Genomic DNA, 18,805 nt, shown 5'->3' on the forward strand with positions numbered 1-18,805 from the left:
TGTGTCACACAGTGGCAAAAAATTTATATATATATATATATATATATATATATATATATATATATATATATATATATACACACACACACCGTATTTTTCTGACCATAAGACGCACTTCCCCCCCCCAAAAAAAGTGGGGGGGAAAGTGTGTGCGTCTTATGGAGCGAAGGTACCGTACCTTCCTTCGTGGGGGGGGGTGCGATCCGCTGCCTCCACCTCTGATCCCGGCGCTTCCCTCGTGCCTGCCTGGCTCCAGCTTCTTCCAGCAAGCACTGGGATCGCTCCACGCTACCCCCACCGCAAACCCAGCGCTGTGCGAGCGCCGGCTGCGGAGGGGGCAGCGTGCTTTCTCCGTGCCTGTCTGCCTAGATCCAGCTCTGACGCTTACAGCAAGCGCCAGGATCGCTCCCTCCGCCCTCCGATCCCAGTGCTTGCTTTAAGCATCAGAGCTGAAGCCAGGCAGACAGGCACGGAGGAAGCACCCGCCCCCTCCGCAAACCCAGTGCTTTGCGAGCTCCGGCTGTGGAGAGGGCAGCGTGCTTCCTCCGTGCCTGTCTGCCTGGCTCCAGCTCTGACGCTTAAAGCAAGCGCTGGGATCAGAGGGTGGAGGGAGCGATCCTGGCGCTTGCTGTAAGCGTCAGAGCTGGATCCAGGCAGACAGGCATTATTAGGAATTATTATTGGGAAGCACGCTGCCCTCTCTACAGCCGGCGCTCACGAAGCGCTGGGTTTGCGGAGGGGGCGGGTGCTTCCTCCGTGCCTGTCTGCCTGGCTTCAGCTCTGATGCTTAAAGCAAGCACTGGGATCGGAGGGTGGAGAGAGGGATCCTGGCGCTTGCTGTAAGCGTCAGAGCTGGAGCCAGGCAGACAGGCACGGAGGAAGCACGCTGCCCCCTCCGCAGCCGGCGCTTGCAAAGTGCTGGGTTTGCAGTGGGGGCAGCGTGGAGCGATCCCAGCGCTTGCTGGAAGAAGCTGGAGCCAGGCAGGCAGGTGCAGGGGAAGTGCCGGGATCAGAGGCGGAGGCAGCGGATCGCCCCCCAGGAGGAAGGTGCATCCTATGGTCAGGAGCGCCTTATGGAACGAAAAATACGGTATATATATACACACACACACTGTGGCCAATAGCCACTGATGGACCTCTGCTCCATATTTTTATCTAAACCACTGCACTGTTCTGCATTAGTGACAGATTCTGAACAGTCTTCAAGGGTAGCCCCAAGTACGTCCTTTTAGAACTCCTCCATTGAAAGAAACCAAGTTGAATACAGCCCCATTGGAAAGCAGCTGCATTCGGTAGACAGTTGCACAATATCGCTTCTTTAAAAGAAACACCCCTTTTCTTGGAGAGGGAGCAGAAGAGAACGGTCACTTCTTGTTTAGTTCCACAGAGATCCTGAGAGCAGACGGTTACCTCTGCACTGCTGACCCGGCAGCCTTACCTGTCTATTACAAGGTTCCCATCGTTTGTTCGGACCGCCGTCCACATGTCCCAGTATTCGGCTTCCGAAGGCTGTGTGTAAGGTCCGAAGACTGCCCCGAGCCTGCAAGAATCCAGAGGAAATAGGAAGATGGCTGCAGAAACAGTAAGAGACTCACAAAGGGGTGGGCCCCGAAGTTTTCCTCTTTATTTTGTTGCTTGGGCGAGGTCTTTCTAAAAAAGCTGAAGAGTTCCAGCTCCGAAAACATACGAATTTAACTTACCCTCTTGCAAATATGTAGTAGTTTGCTAGCCGAGTGATGATGGGAGTTAGAAGGCCGCCATCTTTGAGAATCTTTTTGAGGAAAGACAAAAAAGAGAGAGATCGCCCTTGAAGAAGACGACCACGAATTTATACCCCGCCCTTCTCTCTGAATCAGAGCCTCAGAGCAGCTTACAATCTCCTACATCTTCTCCCCCCACAACAGACACCCTGTGTGGCGGGTGGGGCTGAGAGAGCTCTGACAGAAGCTGCCCTTTCAAGGACAACTCCTGCAAAAGTGATGGCTGACCCAAGGCCATTCCAGCAGCTACAAGTGGAGGAGTGGGGAATCAAACTCGGTTCTCCCAGATAAGAGTCCACACACTTAACCACTACACCAGACTGGCTCAAAGGGAGGAAGGAGAAAACCCCTAAATGCCTACATGACATTCCAGATATCAGGTAACGTCACCATTCTCCAGTAACACGTTGAAAAACTATTTTGAATTCTAGGTATGGTAGTAATATAACCTTGTCTTTCACCAGAGCACTTACTGTGGTTAAGAATGTTGAATTATTATCTGGGAGACCCAGGTTCAAATCCCGACTTGATCCTTGGAAACTTGCTGGGTGACCTTGGGCCAGTCAACCCCTCAGCCTGGCCTACCTCACAGGGATGTTGTGAGAATAAAAAAAGAAGAGAGGAGAATGATATAAGCCGCAGATGAAGGGGACAAATGAAGAGAATAGATAAATGTATTAGCAACTAGAGGAAAAGCGTGAAAGTAAATAGAGGAAGAGCATGTTTATTCAGTTTGGTGTAGTGGTTAAGTGCGCGGACTCTTATCTGGGAGAGCTGGGTTTGATTCCCCACTCCTCCACTTGCACCTGCTGGAATGGCCTCGGGTCAGCCAGAGCTCTCTTATCTGGGAGAACCGGGTTTGATTCCCCACTCCTCCGCTTGCAGCTGCTGGAATGGCCTTGGGTCAGCCATAGTTCTCATATGAGTTGTCCTTGAAAGGACAGCTTCTGTCAGAGCTCTCTTAGCCCCAACTACCTTACAGGGTATTTGTTATGGGGGAGGAAGGTAAAGGAGATTGTGAGCCACTCTAAGACTCTGATTCAGAGAGAAGAGTGGGGTATAAATTCAATATCATCTTCTTTGAGAGCCAGTTTGGTGTAGTGGTTAAAAGTGCAGACTCTTATCTGGGAGAAACGAGTCTGAATCGCCCTTCCTCCACTTGCAGCTGCTGGAATGACTTTGGGTTAGCCATAGCACTAGCAGAACTGTCCTTGAAAGGGCAGGTTTTGTCAGAGCTCTCTCAGCCCCACCAACCTCACAGGGTGTCTGTGGTGGGGTTATTGAACAGAATATTGTTGGCTGTAGCAAAGAAGAAGAGAATGTAGATTTATACCCCACCCTTTCTCTCTGAATCAGCCTCAGAGCTGTTGACCATCTCCTTTTCTTTCCTCCCCACCACAGACACCCTGTGAGGTGGGTGGGGCTGAGAGAGCTGTGACAAAACCTGCCCTTTCAAGGACAGCTCTGCGAGAGCTATGCACTAACCCAAGGCCATTCCAGGCTCGTACTGAATCCGACCACTAATCCTTCCAGCCCTGTCTTGTTTACTTTGTTTGGCAGTTGCTCTCGGGCAGAACAAGGTCTTGCCTAACACCTTATGAAACACAGCATCCCTAAGTTGGAAGTGAAGCTGGGAACGCCTGAGGACAAAGGGTTTGGGCTACAACCCAACTGCGGCCCCACCCTGAGATACCGGGAAGCCCGCTGGCAGCTGCAAGGCAAGGGGCCGCCTGACTGTTCCCAGCAAGTTCAGCGGGGACATTTTAGAGCTTCTGCTTCTCTAGGGGAATTCAGGGCCTCAGAGGCCAGAACACAGCCGCGAGAAGGAAGCGCGTCTCTAAAGCAGAGAGCTGGAACACAGAGAGAACAGATGCAAACTCACACAGCATCAGGCCTTTCCAGTTTCGGCCCCGCTTACTACTGCCTTCGCTTATACCCCTCCTTTCTGCCCAAGGGGGACCTGAGTGGACTAACGTTCTTCTCCTTTTCTCCTCTTCACAACAACCCCGTAAGGTAGGCTAGGTTGAGTGCGCGCGACTGGCCCAAGGTATCCCAGCCAAACCTCCACAGCACATTTGAACCTGGTTCTCCCACGGCCTAGTTTGTTACTCTTAACTACTAAACATCCCTTCATTCCGCCTTGCTTTTCAACCTCAAGACGGCTTTTCTTACTGTTTAAGCTCTTGGAAGATTGGCTGCATCAGGTTTGTGTGGCCTAATATGCAAAGGAGTCCCTGCTACAGAGCCAGGAGGCAACATCAGGGGAAGGCCTCGGCCTCTCTGCCCTCTTGTTTGCCCTCCAGAGGAACTGGCTGGCCTCTGTGTGAGACAGGAGGCTGGACTAGAGGGACCCTCAGTAGTCTGATCCAGCAGGGCTCTTCTGATGTTCTTATGAAGGCCTCGGCCTCTCTGCCCTGTTGTTGGCCCTCCAGAGGAACTGGCTGGCCTCTGTGTGAGACAGGAGGCTGGACTAGATGGACCCTCACTGGTCTGACCCAGCAGGGCTCTTCTGATGTTCTTATGAAGGCCTCAGCCTCTCTGTCCTGTTGTTGGCCCTCCAGAGGAACTGGCTGGCCACTATGTGAGGCAAGAGACTGGACTAGAAGGACCCTCCCTGGTCTGACCCAGCAGGGCTCTTCTGATGTTCTTATGAAGACCTCGGCCTCTCTACCCTGATGTTGGCCCTCCAGAGGAATTGATTGGCCACTGTGTGAGACAAGAGGCTGGACTAGATGGACCATCCCTGGTCTGATCCAGCAGGGCTCTTCTGAGGTTCTTATGAAGGCCACTGTGTGAGACAGGAGGCTGGACTAGATGGACCCTCACTGACCTGATCCAGCAGGGCTCTTCTGATGTTCTTAGGAAGGCCTCGGCCTCTCTGCCCTGTTGTTGGCCCTCCAGAGGAACTGGCTGGCCACTGTGGGAGACAGGAGGCTGGACTAGATGGACCCTCAGTGGTCTGATCCAGCAGGGCTCTCCTGATGTTCTTATGAAGGCCTCGGCCTCTCTGCCCTGTTGTTGGCCCTCCAGAGGAACTGGCTGGCCACTGTGGGAGACAGGAGGCTGGACTAGATGGACCCTCAGTGGTCTGATCCAGCAGGGCTCTCCTGATGTTCTTATGAAGGCCTCAGCCTCTCTGCCCTGTTGTTGGCCCTCCAGAGGAACTGGCTGGCCACTATGTGAGGCAAGAGACTGGACTAGAAGGACCCTCCCTGATCTGACCCAGCAGGGCTCTTCTGATGTTCTTATGAAGACCTCGGCCTCTCTACCCTGATGTTGGCCCTCCAGAGGAATTGATTGGCCACTGTGTGAGACAAGAGGCTGGACTAGATGGACCCTCCCTGGTCTGATCCAGCAGGGCTCTTCTGAGGTTCTTATGAAGGCCACTGTGTGAGGCAGGAGGCTGGACTAGATGAATCCTCACTGACCGGATCCAGCAGGGCTCTTCTGATGTTCTTAGGAAGGCCTCGGCCTCTCTGCCCTGTTGTTGGCCCTCCAGAGGAACTAGTTGGCCACTGTATGAGACAGGAGGCTGGACTAGATGGACCCTCCCTGGTCTGACCCAGCAGGGCTCTTCTGATGTTCTAATGAAGGCCTCGGCCTCTCTGCCCTGTTCTTGGCCCTCCAGAGGAACTGGCTGGCCTCTGTGTGAGACAGGAGGCTGGACTAGAGGGACCCTCCCTGGTCTGATCCAGCAGGGCTCTTCTGATGTTCTAATGAAGGCCTCGGCCTCTCTGCCCTGTTGTTGGCCCTCCAGAGGAACTGGTTGGCCACTGTGTGAGACAGGAGGCTGGACTAGAGGGACCCTCCCTGGTCTGATCCAGCAGGGCTCTTCTGATGTTCTTATGAAGGCCTCGGCCTCTCTGCCCTGTTGTTGGCCCTCCAGAGGAACTGGCTGGCCACTGTGTGAGACAGGAGGCTGGACTAGAGGGACCCTCCCTGGTCTGATCCAGCAGGGCTCTTCTGATGTTCTAATGAAGGCCTCGGCCTCTCTGCCCTGTTCTTGGCCCTCCAGAGGAACTGGCTGGCCTCTGTGTGAGACAGGAGGCTGGACTAGAGGGACCCTCCCTGGTCTGACCCAGCAGGGCTCTTCTGATGTTCTAATGAAGGCCTCGGCCTCTCTGCCCTGTTCTTGGCCCTCCAGAGGAACTGGTTGGCCACTGTGTGAGACAGGAGGCTGGACTAGAGGGACCCTCCCTGGTCTGATCCAGCAGGGCTCTTCTGATGTTCTTATGAAGGCCTCGGCCTCTCTGCCCTGTTGTTGGCCCTCCAGAGGAACTGGCTGGCCACTGTGTGAGACAGGAGGCTGGACTAGAGGGACCCTCCCTGGTCTGATCCAGCAGGGCTCTTCTGATGTTCTAATGAAGGCCTCGGCCTCTCTGCCCTGTTCTTGGCCCTCCAGAGGAACTGGCTGGCCTCTGTGTGAGACAGGAGGCTGGACTAGAGGGACCCTCCCTGGTCTGACCCAGCAGGGCTCTTCTGATGTTCTAATGAAGGCCTCGGCCTCTCTGCCCTGTTGTTGGCCCTCCAGAGGAACTGGTTGGCCACTGTGTGAGACAGGAGGCTGGACTAGAGGGACCCTCCCTGGTCTGATCCAGCAGGGCTCTTCTGATGTTCTTATGAAGGCCTCGGCCTCTCTGCCCTGTTGTTGGCCCTCCAGAGGAACTGGCTGGCCACTGCGGGAGGCAAGAGACTGGACTAGAAGGACCCTCACTGGTCTGACCCAGCAGGACTCTTAGGAGCAATAAACCACAGTTTGTTTTACAGTTTAGGAAAAAATTTTCCCAATTGATTAAAAAAAACAAAAAAAACCCTTAATCCACCTCCGTTCTCCATAAGAACCACAAATAAAGTAAAATGAATTTTTCACCCACTATACTCACCTTCTGGATGAACAGGGGGTAGTGAGTTTCCGGAAAAATTCCTGCAAGTGATCAGAAAAGAGATGGGAAGAGGTAAAGGGTTTGATCGTGCTGTTTCCCCGCGCCACAGAAGCAGCTTTCAGCCAAAGCCTTTGCAGTCAGCCACATTTTCTGATTCTCAGCAGACACGTCCAAAGCTAACTTTTGTTTCTCTGCTGTCCCAAAGTGATCCAAACTATGTAATCAGAAGAAGAAGAATTGCAGATTTATACCCCGCCCTTTTCTCTGAATCGGAGACTCAGAGCGGCTTACAATCTCCTCTACCTTCTCCCCCTACAACAGACACCCTGTAAGGTGAGTGGGGCTGAGAGAGCTCTGACAGAAGCTGCCCTTTCAAGGACAACTACGAGAGCAATGGCTTACCCAAGGACATTCCAGCAGCTGCAAGTGGAGGAGTGGGGAATCGAACCTGGTTCTCCCAGATAACAGAGCTATGGCTGACCCAAGGCCATTCCAGCAGCTGCAAGTGGAGGCGTGGGGAATCAAACCTGGTTCTCCCTGATAAGAGAGCTATGGCTGACCCAAAGCCATTCCAGCAGCTGCAAGTGGAGGCGTGGGGAATCAAACCTGGTTCTCCCTGATAACAGAGCTATGGCTGACCCAAGGCCATTCCAGCAGCTGCAGGTGGAGGAGTGGGGAATCAAACCCGGTTCTCCCAGAGCTCTGGCTGACCCAAGGCCATTCCAGCAGCTGCAAGTGGAGGAGTGGGGAATCAAACCCGGTTCTCCCAGATAAGAGAGCTCTGGCTGACCCAAGGCCATTCCAGCAGGTGCAAGTGGAGGAGGGGGGAATCAAACCCGGTTCTCCCAGATAAGAGAGCTCTGGCTGACCCAAGGCCATTCCAGCAGGTGCAAGTGGAGGAGTGGGGAATCAAACCCGGTTCTCCCAGATAAGAGAGCTCTGGCTGACCCAAGGCCATTCCAGCAGCGGCAAGTGGAGGAGGGGGGAATCAAACCCGGTTCTCCCAGATAAGAGAGCTCTGGCTGACCCAAGGCCATTCCAGCAGGTGCAAGTGGAGGAGTGGGGCATCAAACCCGGTTCTCCCAGATAAGAGAGCTCTGGCTGACCCAAGGCCATTCCAGCAGCTGCAAGTGGAGGAGTGGGGAATCAACCCCGGTTCTCCTGGATAAGAGTCTGCACACTTAACCACTACCCCAAACTGGCTCTCCAATTTGAAGAAAACCTCCTCTTCTTCAATTAGCATGTAAAACAGCAGTGGCTGAGATTTGAAAATTCCAGCTCACCCCGCCCCCAAGCCTCCCTCTCCCGGATTCTCTAAGGCGGGGGTGTTGGACAAATGAGATGCTGTCAGGCTGGGCCGTGTGTGCCATAAAATGGAATGCCAGGTAGAAGAGATATAAGCTTTATAAAGGACACAAACAAATATATTTTTTAAAAAACTTAAAATAAAACATGCTTAAAACATTAGCATTTATTTGTCTTAAAGGTGCTTTCTTGGTATTTCTCCCATGGGATCCAGGGAACTGGGCAAAGGAAGCTCTGGCTTTTTCCTTCCTCCCCCAGGGGACTGGGGGGAAAGAGCCTCAGCCAATAGAAGGAAGAGAGGCTTGGCTTAGTAGCTCTGCTGTGCGATTGAGAGCCTGGAAAAACAAGCTCTGCCTAGCTCCTCTCCTCTCCAAGGGAGGAGCCTCAGCCAATTGAGAAAACAGAGGTTTTGCTCTGTAGCTCCTGTGCAACTGAGCAAGCCTTGCAAAGCAAGCTGTGATGCAGAAGGAAGCAAGAGAGAGGGAGAAGGAAGCAGATGACAGCCAGTTGCTCGGGGGCCTGATAGGAGCCTTCCGAGGCCCTGATTCGGCCCCTGGACTGCATGTTCGACACCCCTGTCATAAAACGTAATGCCAGGTAGCAGAGATATAAGCTTCATAAAGGACACAGACAAACACAAAGATTTTTTAAAAAACTTAATATAAAACATGCTTAAACATTAGCAGTCATTGGTCTTAAAGGTGCTTTCTTTGTATCTCTCCCACGGGATCCAGGGAAGTGGGCAGAAGCAACTCTGGCTCTTTTCTTCCTTCCCCAAGGAACCAGGAGGGAGAGGAGCCTCAGCAAATAGAAGGAAGAGAGGCTGGGCTCAGTAGCTCTGGTGTGTGATTGAGAGAACCTGGCAAAGCAAGCTAGCCCTCCTCCCCTTCCTCCCCAAAAGAAGAGCCTCAGCCGGTGGAGAAAATAGAGGCTTTGCTCTGTAGCTCCTGTGTGATTGAGCAAGTCTTGCAAAGCAAGTTGAGATGCAGAGGGAAGCAGGAGAGAGGGAGAAGGAAGCAGACGACAGCCAGTTGCTTGGGGGCCTGATAGGAGCCCTCGGGGGGCCTGATTTGGTCCCTGGGCTACATGTTCAACACCCGTCTTACAAGGTCACCACTGGTTGGCTGCAACCTGCCGGCAATTCCCACCACCCAAATGATTTTTTTCAAAGGAACAGACGAACAAAGAAAGATTTCTTTGGAATCAAGACTTTACCTCCGTTTGAGAAGCACAGACTGTTGATGAGAACGCTCCTGGTTTTGTTCTGCTCGTACCTGGGGCGGAAGGGCAAAGAAGGGCGTAAGACAGAGCTGGACCAACATCATTGCGCCTGAGACTGACAGGAGAAGGGATGGAATCTCCCTGGGTGCTGCAGAAGAGAGCCAGACTCCAGCGGCATCTTCAAGATCTAACAAGACTGTGGCCGTGGAGAAGCTTCTGGGAGTCACGGCTCACTTCTGCTTTAAGGTGCTTCTGGACACTTGCTCTTTTCTGCCGCTACAGACAGACTGACACAGCTACTCATCTTGATCTGTGTCCCTTTATGCAGTTTACTACTTTGGTATATTGCAGGAGTGGCCGAACTTGCTTAACAGAAGAGCCACAAGTCTGATGTTGGAGGGAGGGAGGGAGGGAGGAAGGGAAGAGAGGGGAGGGAAGGAAGGAAGGAAGGAAGGAAGGAAGGAAGGAAGGAAGGAAGGAAGGAAGGAAGGAAGGAAGGAAGGAAGGAAGGAAGGAAGGAAGGGAAGAGAGGGGAGGGAGGAAGGAAGGGAAGAGAGGGGAGGGAGGAAGGAAGGAAGGGAGGGAAGAGAGGGGAGGGAGGGAGGGAGGAAGGGAAGAGAGGGGAGGGAGGGACGAAAGGAGGGAGGGAGGGAGAAAGGGAAGAGAGGGGAGGGAGGGAGGAAGGAAGGAAGGGAAGAGAGGGGAGAGAGGGAGGAAAGGAGGGAGGGAGGGAGGAAGGGAAGAGAGGGGAGGGAAGAAAGGGAGGCAGGGAGGAAGGAAGGAAGGGAAGGGAGGGAAGAACATAAGAGAAGCCATGTTGGATCAGGCCAATGGCCCATCCACTCCAACACTCTGTGTCACACAGTGACCCAAAAATTTATACACACACACACACACACTGTGGCTAGAAGCCACTGATAGACCTCTGCTCCATATTTTTATGTAACCCCCTCTTGAAGCTGGCCATGCTTGTGGCCGCCACCACCTCCTGTGGCAGTGAATTCCACATGTTAATCACCCTTTGGGTGAAGAAGTACCTCCTTTTATCCATTTTAACCCGACTGCTCAGCAATTTCGAGTGCCCATGAGTTCTTGTATTGTGAGAAAGGGAGAAAAGTACTTCTTTCTCTACTTTCTCCATCCCATGCATTATCTTGTAAACCTCTATCATGTCACCCCGCAGCCAACGTTTCTCCAAGCTAAAGAGCCCCAAGCGTTTCAACCTTTCTTCATAGGGAAAGTGTTCATTCTAGTTGCCCTTTTCTGCACTTTTTCCAATGCTCTAACATCCTTTTTGAGGTGCGGTGACCAGAATTGCACACAGTATTCCAAAGGAGACCGCACCATCGATTTATACAGGGGCATTATGATACTGGCTGATTTGTTTTCAATTCCCTTCCTAATAATTCCCAGCATGGCGTTGGCCATTTTTATTGCAAACGCACACTGTCTTGACATTTTCAGTGAGTTATCTACCACGACCCCAAGATCTCTCCCTTGGTCAGTCTCTGCCAGTTCACACCCCATCAACTTGTATTTGTAGCTGGGATTCTTGGCCCCAATGTGCATCACTTTGCACTTGGCCACACTGAACCTCATCTGCCACGTTGACGCCCACTCACCCAGCCTCAACAGGTCCCTTTGGAGTTCCTCACAATCCTCTCTGGTTCTCACTGCCCTGAACAATTTAAGAGTCATCTGCAAACTTGGCCACTTCAATGCTTACTCACAACTGCTTCACTGGTTCCCTCCCAAAGAAGGGAGGGAAGGGAGGAAGGAAGGAAGGGAGGGAAGGAGCATAGAGTTGAAAGGGACACCCAGGTTCGTCTAGTTCAATTCACAAATACCTCTCCAGGAAGGAAGGAAAGGAAGGGAGGGAAGTGAAGGGAGGAAGGAAGGGAAGGGAAGAGAGGGAAGGGAAGGGAAAAGAGGGAAGGCAGGAAGGAAAGGAGGGAGGGGAAGGAGCATAGAGTTGAAAGGGACACCCAGGTTCATCTAGTCCAACCCCCTGCTCAATGCAAGAAATTCACAAATATCTCTCCAGGAAGGAAGGAAAGGAAGGGAGGGAAGGGAAGAGAGGAAGGAAGGAAGGCAGGAAGGAAAGGAGGGAGGGGAAGGAGCATAGAGTTGAAAGGGAAAGCCAGGTTCATCTAGTTCAATGCCCTGCTCAATGCAAGAAATTCACAAATACCTCTCCGGAAGGAAGGAAGGTAGGAAGATGGGGGAGCAAGAGAAGGGAGGAAGGAAGGGAGGAGGAAGGGAAGGGAAGAGAGGGAAGGGAGGAAGGAAAGGAGGGAGGGAGGAGAAGGAGCATAGAGTTGAAAGGGACACCCAGGTTCATCTAGTCCAACCCCCTGCTCAATGCAAGAAATTCACAAATACCTCTCTGTGAAGGAAGGACGGGAGGAAGATGGGGGAGCAAGAGGTGAAAAGAAAGCAACTTTAACGTTAAGCTCATACTTCAGCTGCTCTCTTGCTTGGCTTGAGGTGACTTAAAGAGAGGGATGCCTTCTCCAAGCTGGCCAATGGGGCAGTGGGGGCTTCGAGAGCCACACAATACGTACGAAAGAACTACAAGCCAACCATTAGCCACAGTCTAGCCACCCCTGGTGCACTGCGTTTCCTTATGGTCTCCGTGTGCTTTACGTTTCAGTCTTCTTTTTAAAGAGAAGCTTCAGAACTTCCCGTGTTTCACCTGTGAAGCAGCTCCTGCGCCACGGTGACCCCATAGTCGTGCGACAGAAGGTTGACCCGCTGGTTCTGGAGGCCCAAATGGTACAGCAGCCCTTCCACAATGCTGGCTTGCTCAAAGATGGAGTATCGGTGTGGCCTCTGTGGGGAAAGCCCGGAGAAGACACAATTGCAGAGCGAAAACTGACACGCCCTACCACACACAACACAACAGGGGCTTATTTCTCAAAATAGGTTAACGGGAACCTCCACATCCAGAGGCAGCCAACCTCTGAATCCAGTCGGCCTCTCCGCACTGTTTGCCCTCCAGAGGAACTGCTTGGCCTCTATATGAGACAGGAAGCTGGACTAGATGGACCTCCACTGGTCTGATCCAGCAGGGCTCTTCTGATGTTCTTATGAAAACCTCAGCCTCTCTGCCCTGTTGTTGGCCCTCCAGAGGAATTGGTTGGCCACTGTGTGAGACAGGAGGCTGGACTAGATAAACCCTCACTGGTCTGACCCAGCAGGGCTCTCATGTTCTTCTCAGGGGAAGGCCTCGGCCGCTCTGCCCTGTTGTTGACCCTCCAGAGGAACTGGCTGGCCACTGTGTGAGACAGGAGGCTGGACTAGATGGACCCTCATTGGTCTGATCCAGCAGAGCTCTTCTGTCATTCTTATGAAGGCCTCAGCCTCTCTGCTCTGTCGTTGGCCCTCATTGTGTGAGACAGGATTCTGGACTAGATGGACCCTCACTGGTCTGACCCAGCAAGGCTCTTCTGATGTTCTTATGAAGGCCTTGGCTTCTCTGCCCTGTTGCTGGCCCTCCAGAGGAACTGGTTGGCCACTGTGTGAAACAGGAGGTTGGACTAGATGGACCCTCACTGGGCTTACCTGAGAGGCTCTTCTGATATTTTTATGAAGGCCTCAGCCTCTCTGCCCTGTTGCTGGCCCTCCAGAGGAACTGGTTGGCCATTGTGTGAAACAAGAGGCTGGACTAGATGGACCCTCACTGGTCTGACCCAGCAGGGCTCTTCTGTCATTCTTATGAAGGCCTCAGCCTCTGTGCTCTGTCATTGGCCCTCATTGTGTGAGACAGGATTCTGGACTAGATGGACCCTCACTGGTGTGACCCAGCAGGGCTCTTTTGATGCTCTTATGAAGGCCTCAGCCTCTTCGCCCTGTTGTTGGCCCACCAGAGTAACTGCCTGGCCACTGTGTGTGACAGGAGGCTGGATTAGATGGACCCTCCCTAGTCTGACCCAGCAGGGTACTTCTGATGTTCTTATGAAGGCCTCGGCCTCTCTGCCCTGTTGCTGACCCTCCAGAGGAACTGGTTGGTGCTGTGTGAGACAGGAGGCTGGACTAGACAGACCCTCAGTGGGCTGATCTGGGAGCGCTCACTGGTCTGATCCAGCAGGGCTCTCATGTTCTTCTCAGGGGAAGGCCTCAGCCTCTCTGCCCTGTTGCTGGGCCCTGTGTGAGACAGGAGGCTGGATTAGATGGACCCTCCCTAGTCTGACCCAGCAGGGTACTTCTGATGTTCTTATGAAGGCCTCGGCCTCTCTGCCCTGTTGTTGGCCCTCCAGAGGAAATGGTTGGCCACTGTGTGAGACAGGAGGCTGGACTAGATGGACCCTCAGTGGTCTGATCCAGCAGAGCTCTTCTGATGTTCTTATGAAGGCCTTGGCCTCTCTGCCCTGTTGCTGACCCTCCAGAGGAACTGGTTGGTGCTGTGTGAGACAGGAGGCTGGACTAGACAGACCCTCAGTGGGCTGATCTGGGAGCGCTCTTTTCATGCAACCTGGGTTGTCTTCGTTCAAAGGCACTCCGTCTCTTCCAGGACTTACTGGTTTGTCACTGAAGCCAAACCCGATGAAATCTAGCGCGATCACTCTGTGAAATCGCTCAGTCAGCCCTTCCCAGATCTGCAGAAGGAGGGAAAAATGAAGAAAGGAAGCTGACCCTTCAGGCAAGAAGCCAGGCCCACCTCCCCACCCCCCGCAAACCCCCACCCCGATGCTCCTCCAGTCCCCTCACCTTGTACCAGTCGTAACTAGAGGTGGGGAAACCGTGCAAAAGAACCACAATGTCGGAACTGCCAACGGCACCTGAGGAATCTGTGGAGACAACACAAGGCCGATTAAGGCACTGGAGTCTCCACGAAGAGACTGCGATGCTCTAGAAATGCATCTAAAATAAATTGGGCCTACACAGCTCAGGTGAAGCCTCACTCTATTTTGGACATAACCGAATTTAGCTGCCAGAGAGAAGGATTCTTCAGCTGTGAGAAAATGGCTGGAGAAGAGACTTTACAGAGGGGTTTCTAGTCATATCAGGTGGACAGCCATGTAGGTCTGCAATAGAACAGCTTAAGTCTAGCTGGGAAGGGCTACGGCTCAGTGGCAGAGCATCTGCTTGGCAGGCAGAAGGTCCCAGGTTCCATCCCCGGCATCTCCAGTTAAAAGGACCAGGCAGGAGGTGATGGGAAAGACCTCCACCTAAGACCCTGGAGAGCCATGATGTGGGGCTATAGCTCAGGGACAGAGCCTCTGCTTGGCATGCAGAAGGTCCCAGGTTCAGTCCCTGGCATTTCCAGATAAAAGAGCCAGGCAGGAGGTGATGGGAAAGACCTCAGCCTGAGACCCTGGAGAGCCATAAAGTGGGGCTGTGGCTCAGTGGTAGAGCATCTGCTCAGCAAGCAAAAGGTCCCAGGTTCCATCCCCAACATTTCCAGTTGAAAGGACTAGGCAGCAGATGATAGGAAAGACCTCCGCCTGAAACCCTGGAGAGCCATGATGTGGGGCTATAGCTCAGGGGCAGAGCCTCTGCTTGACATGCAGAAGGTCCCAGGTTCAGTCCCTGGCATTTCCAGATAAAAGAGCCAGGCAACAGGTGATGGGAAAGACCTCCACCTGAAACCCTGGAAAGCTGCTGCCAGCCAGAGTAGACATGAGTGATCTGGATGGACCTGAGGTCTGATACAGTATAAGGCAGCTTTGTGTGTTCATATTGAGGAGGTAGAGCATCTGTCTGGCATGCAGAAGGCCCAAGGTTCAACCCCTGGCATCTCCAATTAAAAGAACCTGGCAGTACGTGAGGTGAAAGGCCTCAGACAGAGACACTGTGGTGGAACACAGTGGAAACACTCCATCTGGGCAGCGATGTTTTGTATTCTTGGTGCCTGGGGGAGCCAAAGTGGGGGGCTTCTGGTCCCACTGGTGGACTCCTCAGGGCACTTTTTTTTCTGGCCACTGTGTGACACAGAATGTTGGACTGGGGGGGCCATTGGCCTGATCCAACATGGCTTCTCTAATGTTCTTATGTGACACAGAATGTTGGACTGGATGGGCCACTGGCCTGATCCAACATGGCTTCTCTAATGTTCTTATGTGACACAGAGTGTTGGTCTGGATGGGCCATTGGCCTGATCCAACATGGCTTCTCTTATGTTCTTATGTGACACAGAGTGTTGGACTGGAGGGGCCACTGGCCTGATCCAACATGGCTTCTCTTATGTTCTTATGTGACACAGAGTGTTGGACTGGATGGCCCATTGGCCTGATGCAACATGGCTTCTCTTCTGTTCTTATGTGACACAGAGTGTTGGAGTGGATGGGCCTTTGGCCTGATCCAACATGGCTTCTCTTACGTTCTTATGGGACACAGAGTGTTGGAGTGGATGGGCCATTGGCCTGATCCAACATGGCTTCTCTTACATTTTTAAGTGACACAGAGTGTTGGACTGGAGGGGCCATTGGCCTGATCCAACATGGCTTCTCTTATGTTCTTATGTGACACAGTGTTGGACTGGATGGACCATTGGCCTGATCCAACATGGCTTCTCTTCTGTTCTTATGTGACACAGAGTGTTGGACTGGAGGGGCCACTGGCCTGACCCATCATGGCTTCTCTTATGTTCTTATGAGCCCTAGAGAGCCAGTCTGAGTAGACAATACTGGCTTTGATGGACCAAGGGTCTGGTTCAGCTTTGTGTGTGTGCGTGTGAGTTTGTGTGTGTATTCATAAATCCAGTAGCCCTTTAGCAACGAACAAGATTTCCACGTATGTGACAAAAACTCACATCCTGAAAATCTTGCTGATGTCTAAATTGCTCTTGGCCTCGAATCAAGCTCTCCTACTGTAGACCAACACAGCTGTCCCCTGATATTTTCAGGCACTGTGAAACACATCGAGACTGTGTCTGAAAGTGATTCAACCATCACTTTCATACATAGAGAGACTCCCACATCGTGCTGTGGAAGTCCCCCCCCCCTCTTTTAAGCACTACCGCAAACGCTTTGGGAAGAGAAATCTAAACGTACCTTTGTAGAAGATGTTCTGTTTTTTGTAAGTGAAATACCTTCCCGATGACTTCCATGAATGGAGAGCCGGGGATAATTTGGGAGGTGGGATGTGCAGGTAGACAGCGATGAGGGGCACCATCAAAAGGCCCACCTGGATCCACCACTCTCGCATTCTAGAAGGGAGAGAGGGAGCGACACACAGGTCCCTTAGCAAGCAGTCAACCAGACGGCAGAAGCTACATCCAAAGGACTAAGGCAGGGGTATCAAACAGGCAGCCCAGGGGCCGAATCAGGCCGTCTGAGGGCTCCTATCAGGGCCCTGAGCAACTGGCTGTCATCTGCTTCCTTCTCCCTTCCTTCTGCATCACAGCTCGCTTTGCTAGGCTCTCTCAATCGCACAGGAGCTACGGAGGAAAACCTCTTAATTTTCTCCATTGGCTGAGGCTCCTTCCTTGGGGAGAAAGAGGGGGGGAGGCAGAGCTTGCTTTGCCAGGCTCTCTCAATCGCACAGCAGAGCTACGGAGCCAAGGCTGCCTTCCTTCTATGGGCTGAGGCTCCTCCCCCTCCTGGTCCCCTGGGGAAGGAAGGAAAGAGCCAGAGCTTCCTTTGCCCACTTCCCTGGATCCCATGGGAGAGATACAAAGAAAGCACCTTTAAGACCAACCAGTGCTAATGTTTTAAGCATGTTTTAATTTTTTTAAAAAAATTTAATTGTGTTTGTCTGTGTGCTTTATAAAGTTTATATCTCAGCTAACTAACCTAAAATAGGTACACACATGGTCCGGCCCTCATAACAAATGAGTTTGACACCCCTGGGCGAAGAGGAGAACATTTTCTATTGGACTGCACAGTCGGCTGCCCGGCTTGACAAACGAATGAGGGCCTCTGGTGAACTGATGTGCAGTAGGTTCAGGACAGACAAAAGAGAATACCACTTGATTCAGAGAGGGGTTGAAATGTGGGGTTCGCTGCTAGAAGATGTGGTGACGGCCACCGGAATAAGCAGCTTCAAAGGGGGGTTAGATAGATTCCTGGAGGATGAGTCTATCAATGGCTCCCACCCAAGGCTAAAGGGAATCTCCACATTGGATTGTTTGCTCTGATTTTTATTCCACTTTCCCTGCAAGAGGGCTCAGGGCAGATCACGACGACATTCAGAGGAAGTTAACCTCTGAATCCCAGAGCCAGGACGCAACATCAAGGGAAGGCTTCAGCCTCCATGCCCTGTTGTTGGCCCTCCAGAGGAACTGGTTGGCCACTGTGTGAGACAGGAGGCTGACTAGGTGGACCCTCAGTGGTCTGATCCAGAAGGGCTCTTCTGAGGTTCTTACGAAGGCCTCAGCCTCTCTGCCCTGTTGTTGGCCCTCCAGAGGAACTGGTTGGCTAATCTGTTAGACAGGAGGCTGGACTAGATGGACCTTCACTGGTCTGATCCAGCAGGGCTCCTCTAAGGTTCTTATGAAGGCCTTGTCCTCTCTGCCCTGTTGTTGGCCCTCCAGAGGAACTGGCTGGCCACTGTGTGAGACAGGAGGCTGGACTAGATGGACCGTCACTGGTCTGATCCAGCAGGGCTCTTCTGAAGTTCTTATGGAGACCTCTGCCTTTCTGCCCTGTTGTTGGCCCTCCAGAGGAATTGGTTGGCCACTTTGTGAGACAGGAGGCTGGACTAGATGGACCGTCACTGGTCTGATCCAGCAGGGCTCTTCTAAGGTTCTTATGAAGGCCTCAGCCTCTCTGCCCTGTTGTTGGATCTCCAGAGGAACTGGTTGGCCACTTTGTGAGACAGGAGGCTGGACTAGATGGACCCTCACTGGTCTGATCCAGCAAGGCTCTTTTGAGGTTCTTATGAAGGCCTCACCCTTTCTGCCCTGTTGTTGGCCCTCCAGAGGAACTGGTTGGCCACTTTGTGAGACAGGAGGCTGGACTGGATGGACCCTCACTGGTCTGATCCAGCAGGGCTCTTTTGAGGTTCTTATGAAGGCCTCACCCTTTCTGCCCTGTTGTTGGCCCTCCAGAGGAACTGACTGGCCACCGTGTGAGACTAGATGGACCCTCCCTGGTCTGATCCAGCAGGGCTCTTCTGATGTTCTTATGAAGGCCTCGGCCTCTCTGCCCTGTTGCTGGCCCTCCAGAAGAACTGGCTGGCTACTTTGTGGGGCTCAATGGGCCACTGGTCTAATCCAGGAGGGTTCTTGTGTTTTTAAACGGTTTCTTGGACCAGGGGTCCCCAATCTTTGTATCCTGAGAGCAGCTTTGGAGTTCTGTTAGTGGGCAGAGGACACTACTACAAACGGCTGCCGCGGGAAGCAGCAACAACCGAAAAACGGCTGCCGCAAGAGTGGAAGCCGACCACAAAAATGTCAGGGAGTGAGGTTACACCCAACTCTAATAATAGCTCTTCAAGTTTCCAGGCAGAAGCACTCCTTGGCAGAATGTCTTTTGAAACACACTGTTTTTGGTGGAGTTGTGGCGGCAAAGCAAAGCTGATATCAAAACAAAGGGTTTTTTTTTCTTTTTTTTAAATTCTGAGCAGCAAAATCACATCACCCATGACCAATCAGAGCCCCGCTAGGCAAAAGCCCACCTATTTTCACATTTCACATTTCCCCCTGGATCTTAGGCTCAAAGCGTCGATCGTGACATTTCTGTGACGAATGCC

The 18,805-nt window shown here is 52.4% G+C and overlaps 1 protein-coding gene across 1 annotated transcript in view; it reads right to left on the reverse strand.

Moving 5' to 3' along the window:
- The window catches only part of MEST (mesoderm specific transcript), a 38,257-nt gene that overhangs the window by 12,859 nt on the left and 6,593 nt on the right, over positions 1-18,805 (reverse strand). Inside the window, exons 2-9 of the mRNA XM_060244625.1 lie at positions 16,165-16,319; positions 13,880-13,959; positions 13,690-13,767; positions 11,865-12,001; positions 9,164-9,222; positions 6,644-6,684; positions 1,701-1,771; positions 1,439-1,540 (exon numbers count right to left, since the gene is read on the reverse strand). Coding sequence (XP_060100608.1) covers positions 1,439-1,540; positions 1,701-1,771; positions 6,644-6,684; positions 9,164-9,222; positions 11,865-12,001; positions 13,690-13,767; positions 13,880-13,959; positions 16,165-16,318 — 722 coding nt within the window. The 5' untranslated portion in view covers position 16,319. The remainder of the gene's footprint in view (positions 1-1,438; positions 1,541-1,700; positions 1,772-6,643; positions 6,685-9,163; positions 9,223-11,864; positions 12,002-13,689; positions 13,768-13,879; positions 13,960-16,164; positions 16,320-18,805) is intronic.

The sequence above is a fragment of the Heteronotia binoei genome, chromosome 8, assembly GCF_032191835.1.
Source record: "Heteronotia binoei isolate CCM8104 ecotype False Entrance Well chromosome 8, APGP_CSIRO_Hbin_v1, whole genome shotgun sequence".
Lineage (NCBI taxonomy): Eukaryota > Metazoa > Chordata > Lepidosauria > Squamata > Gekkonidae > Heteronotia > Heteronotia binoei.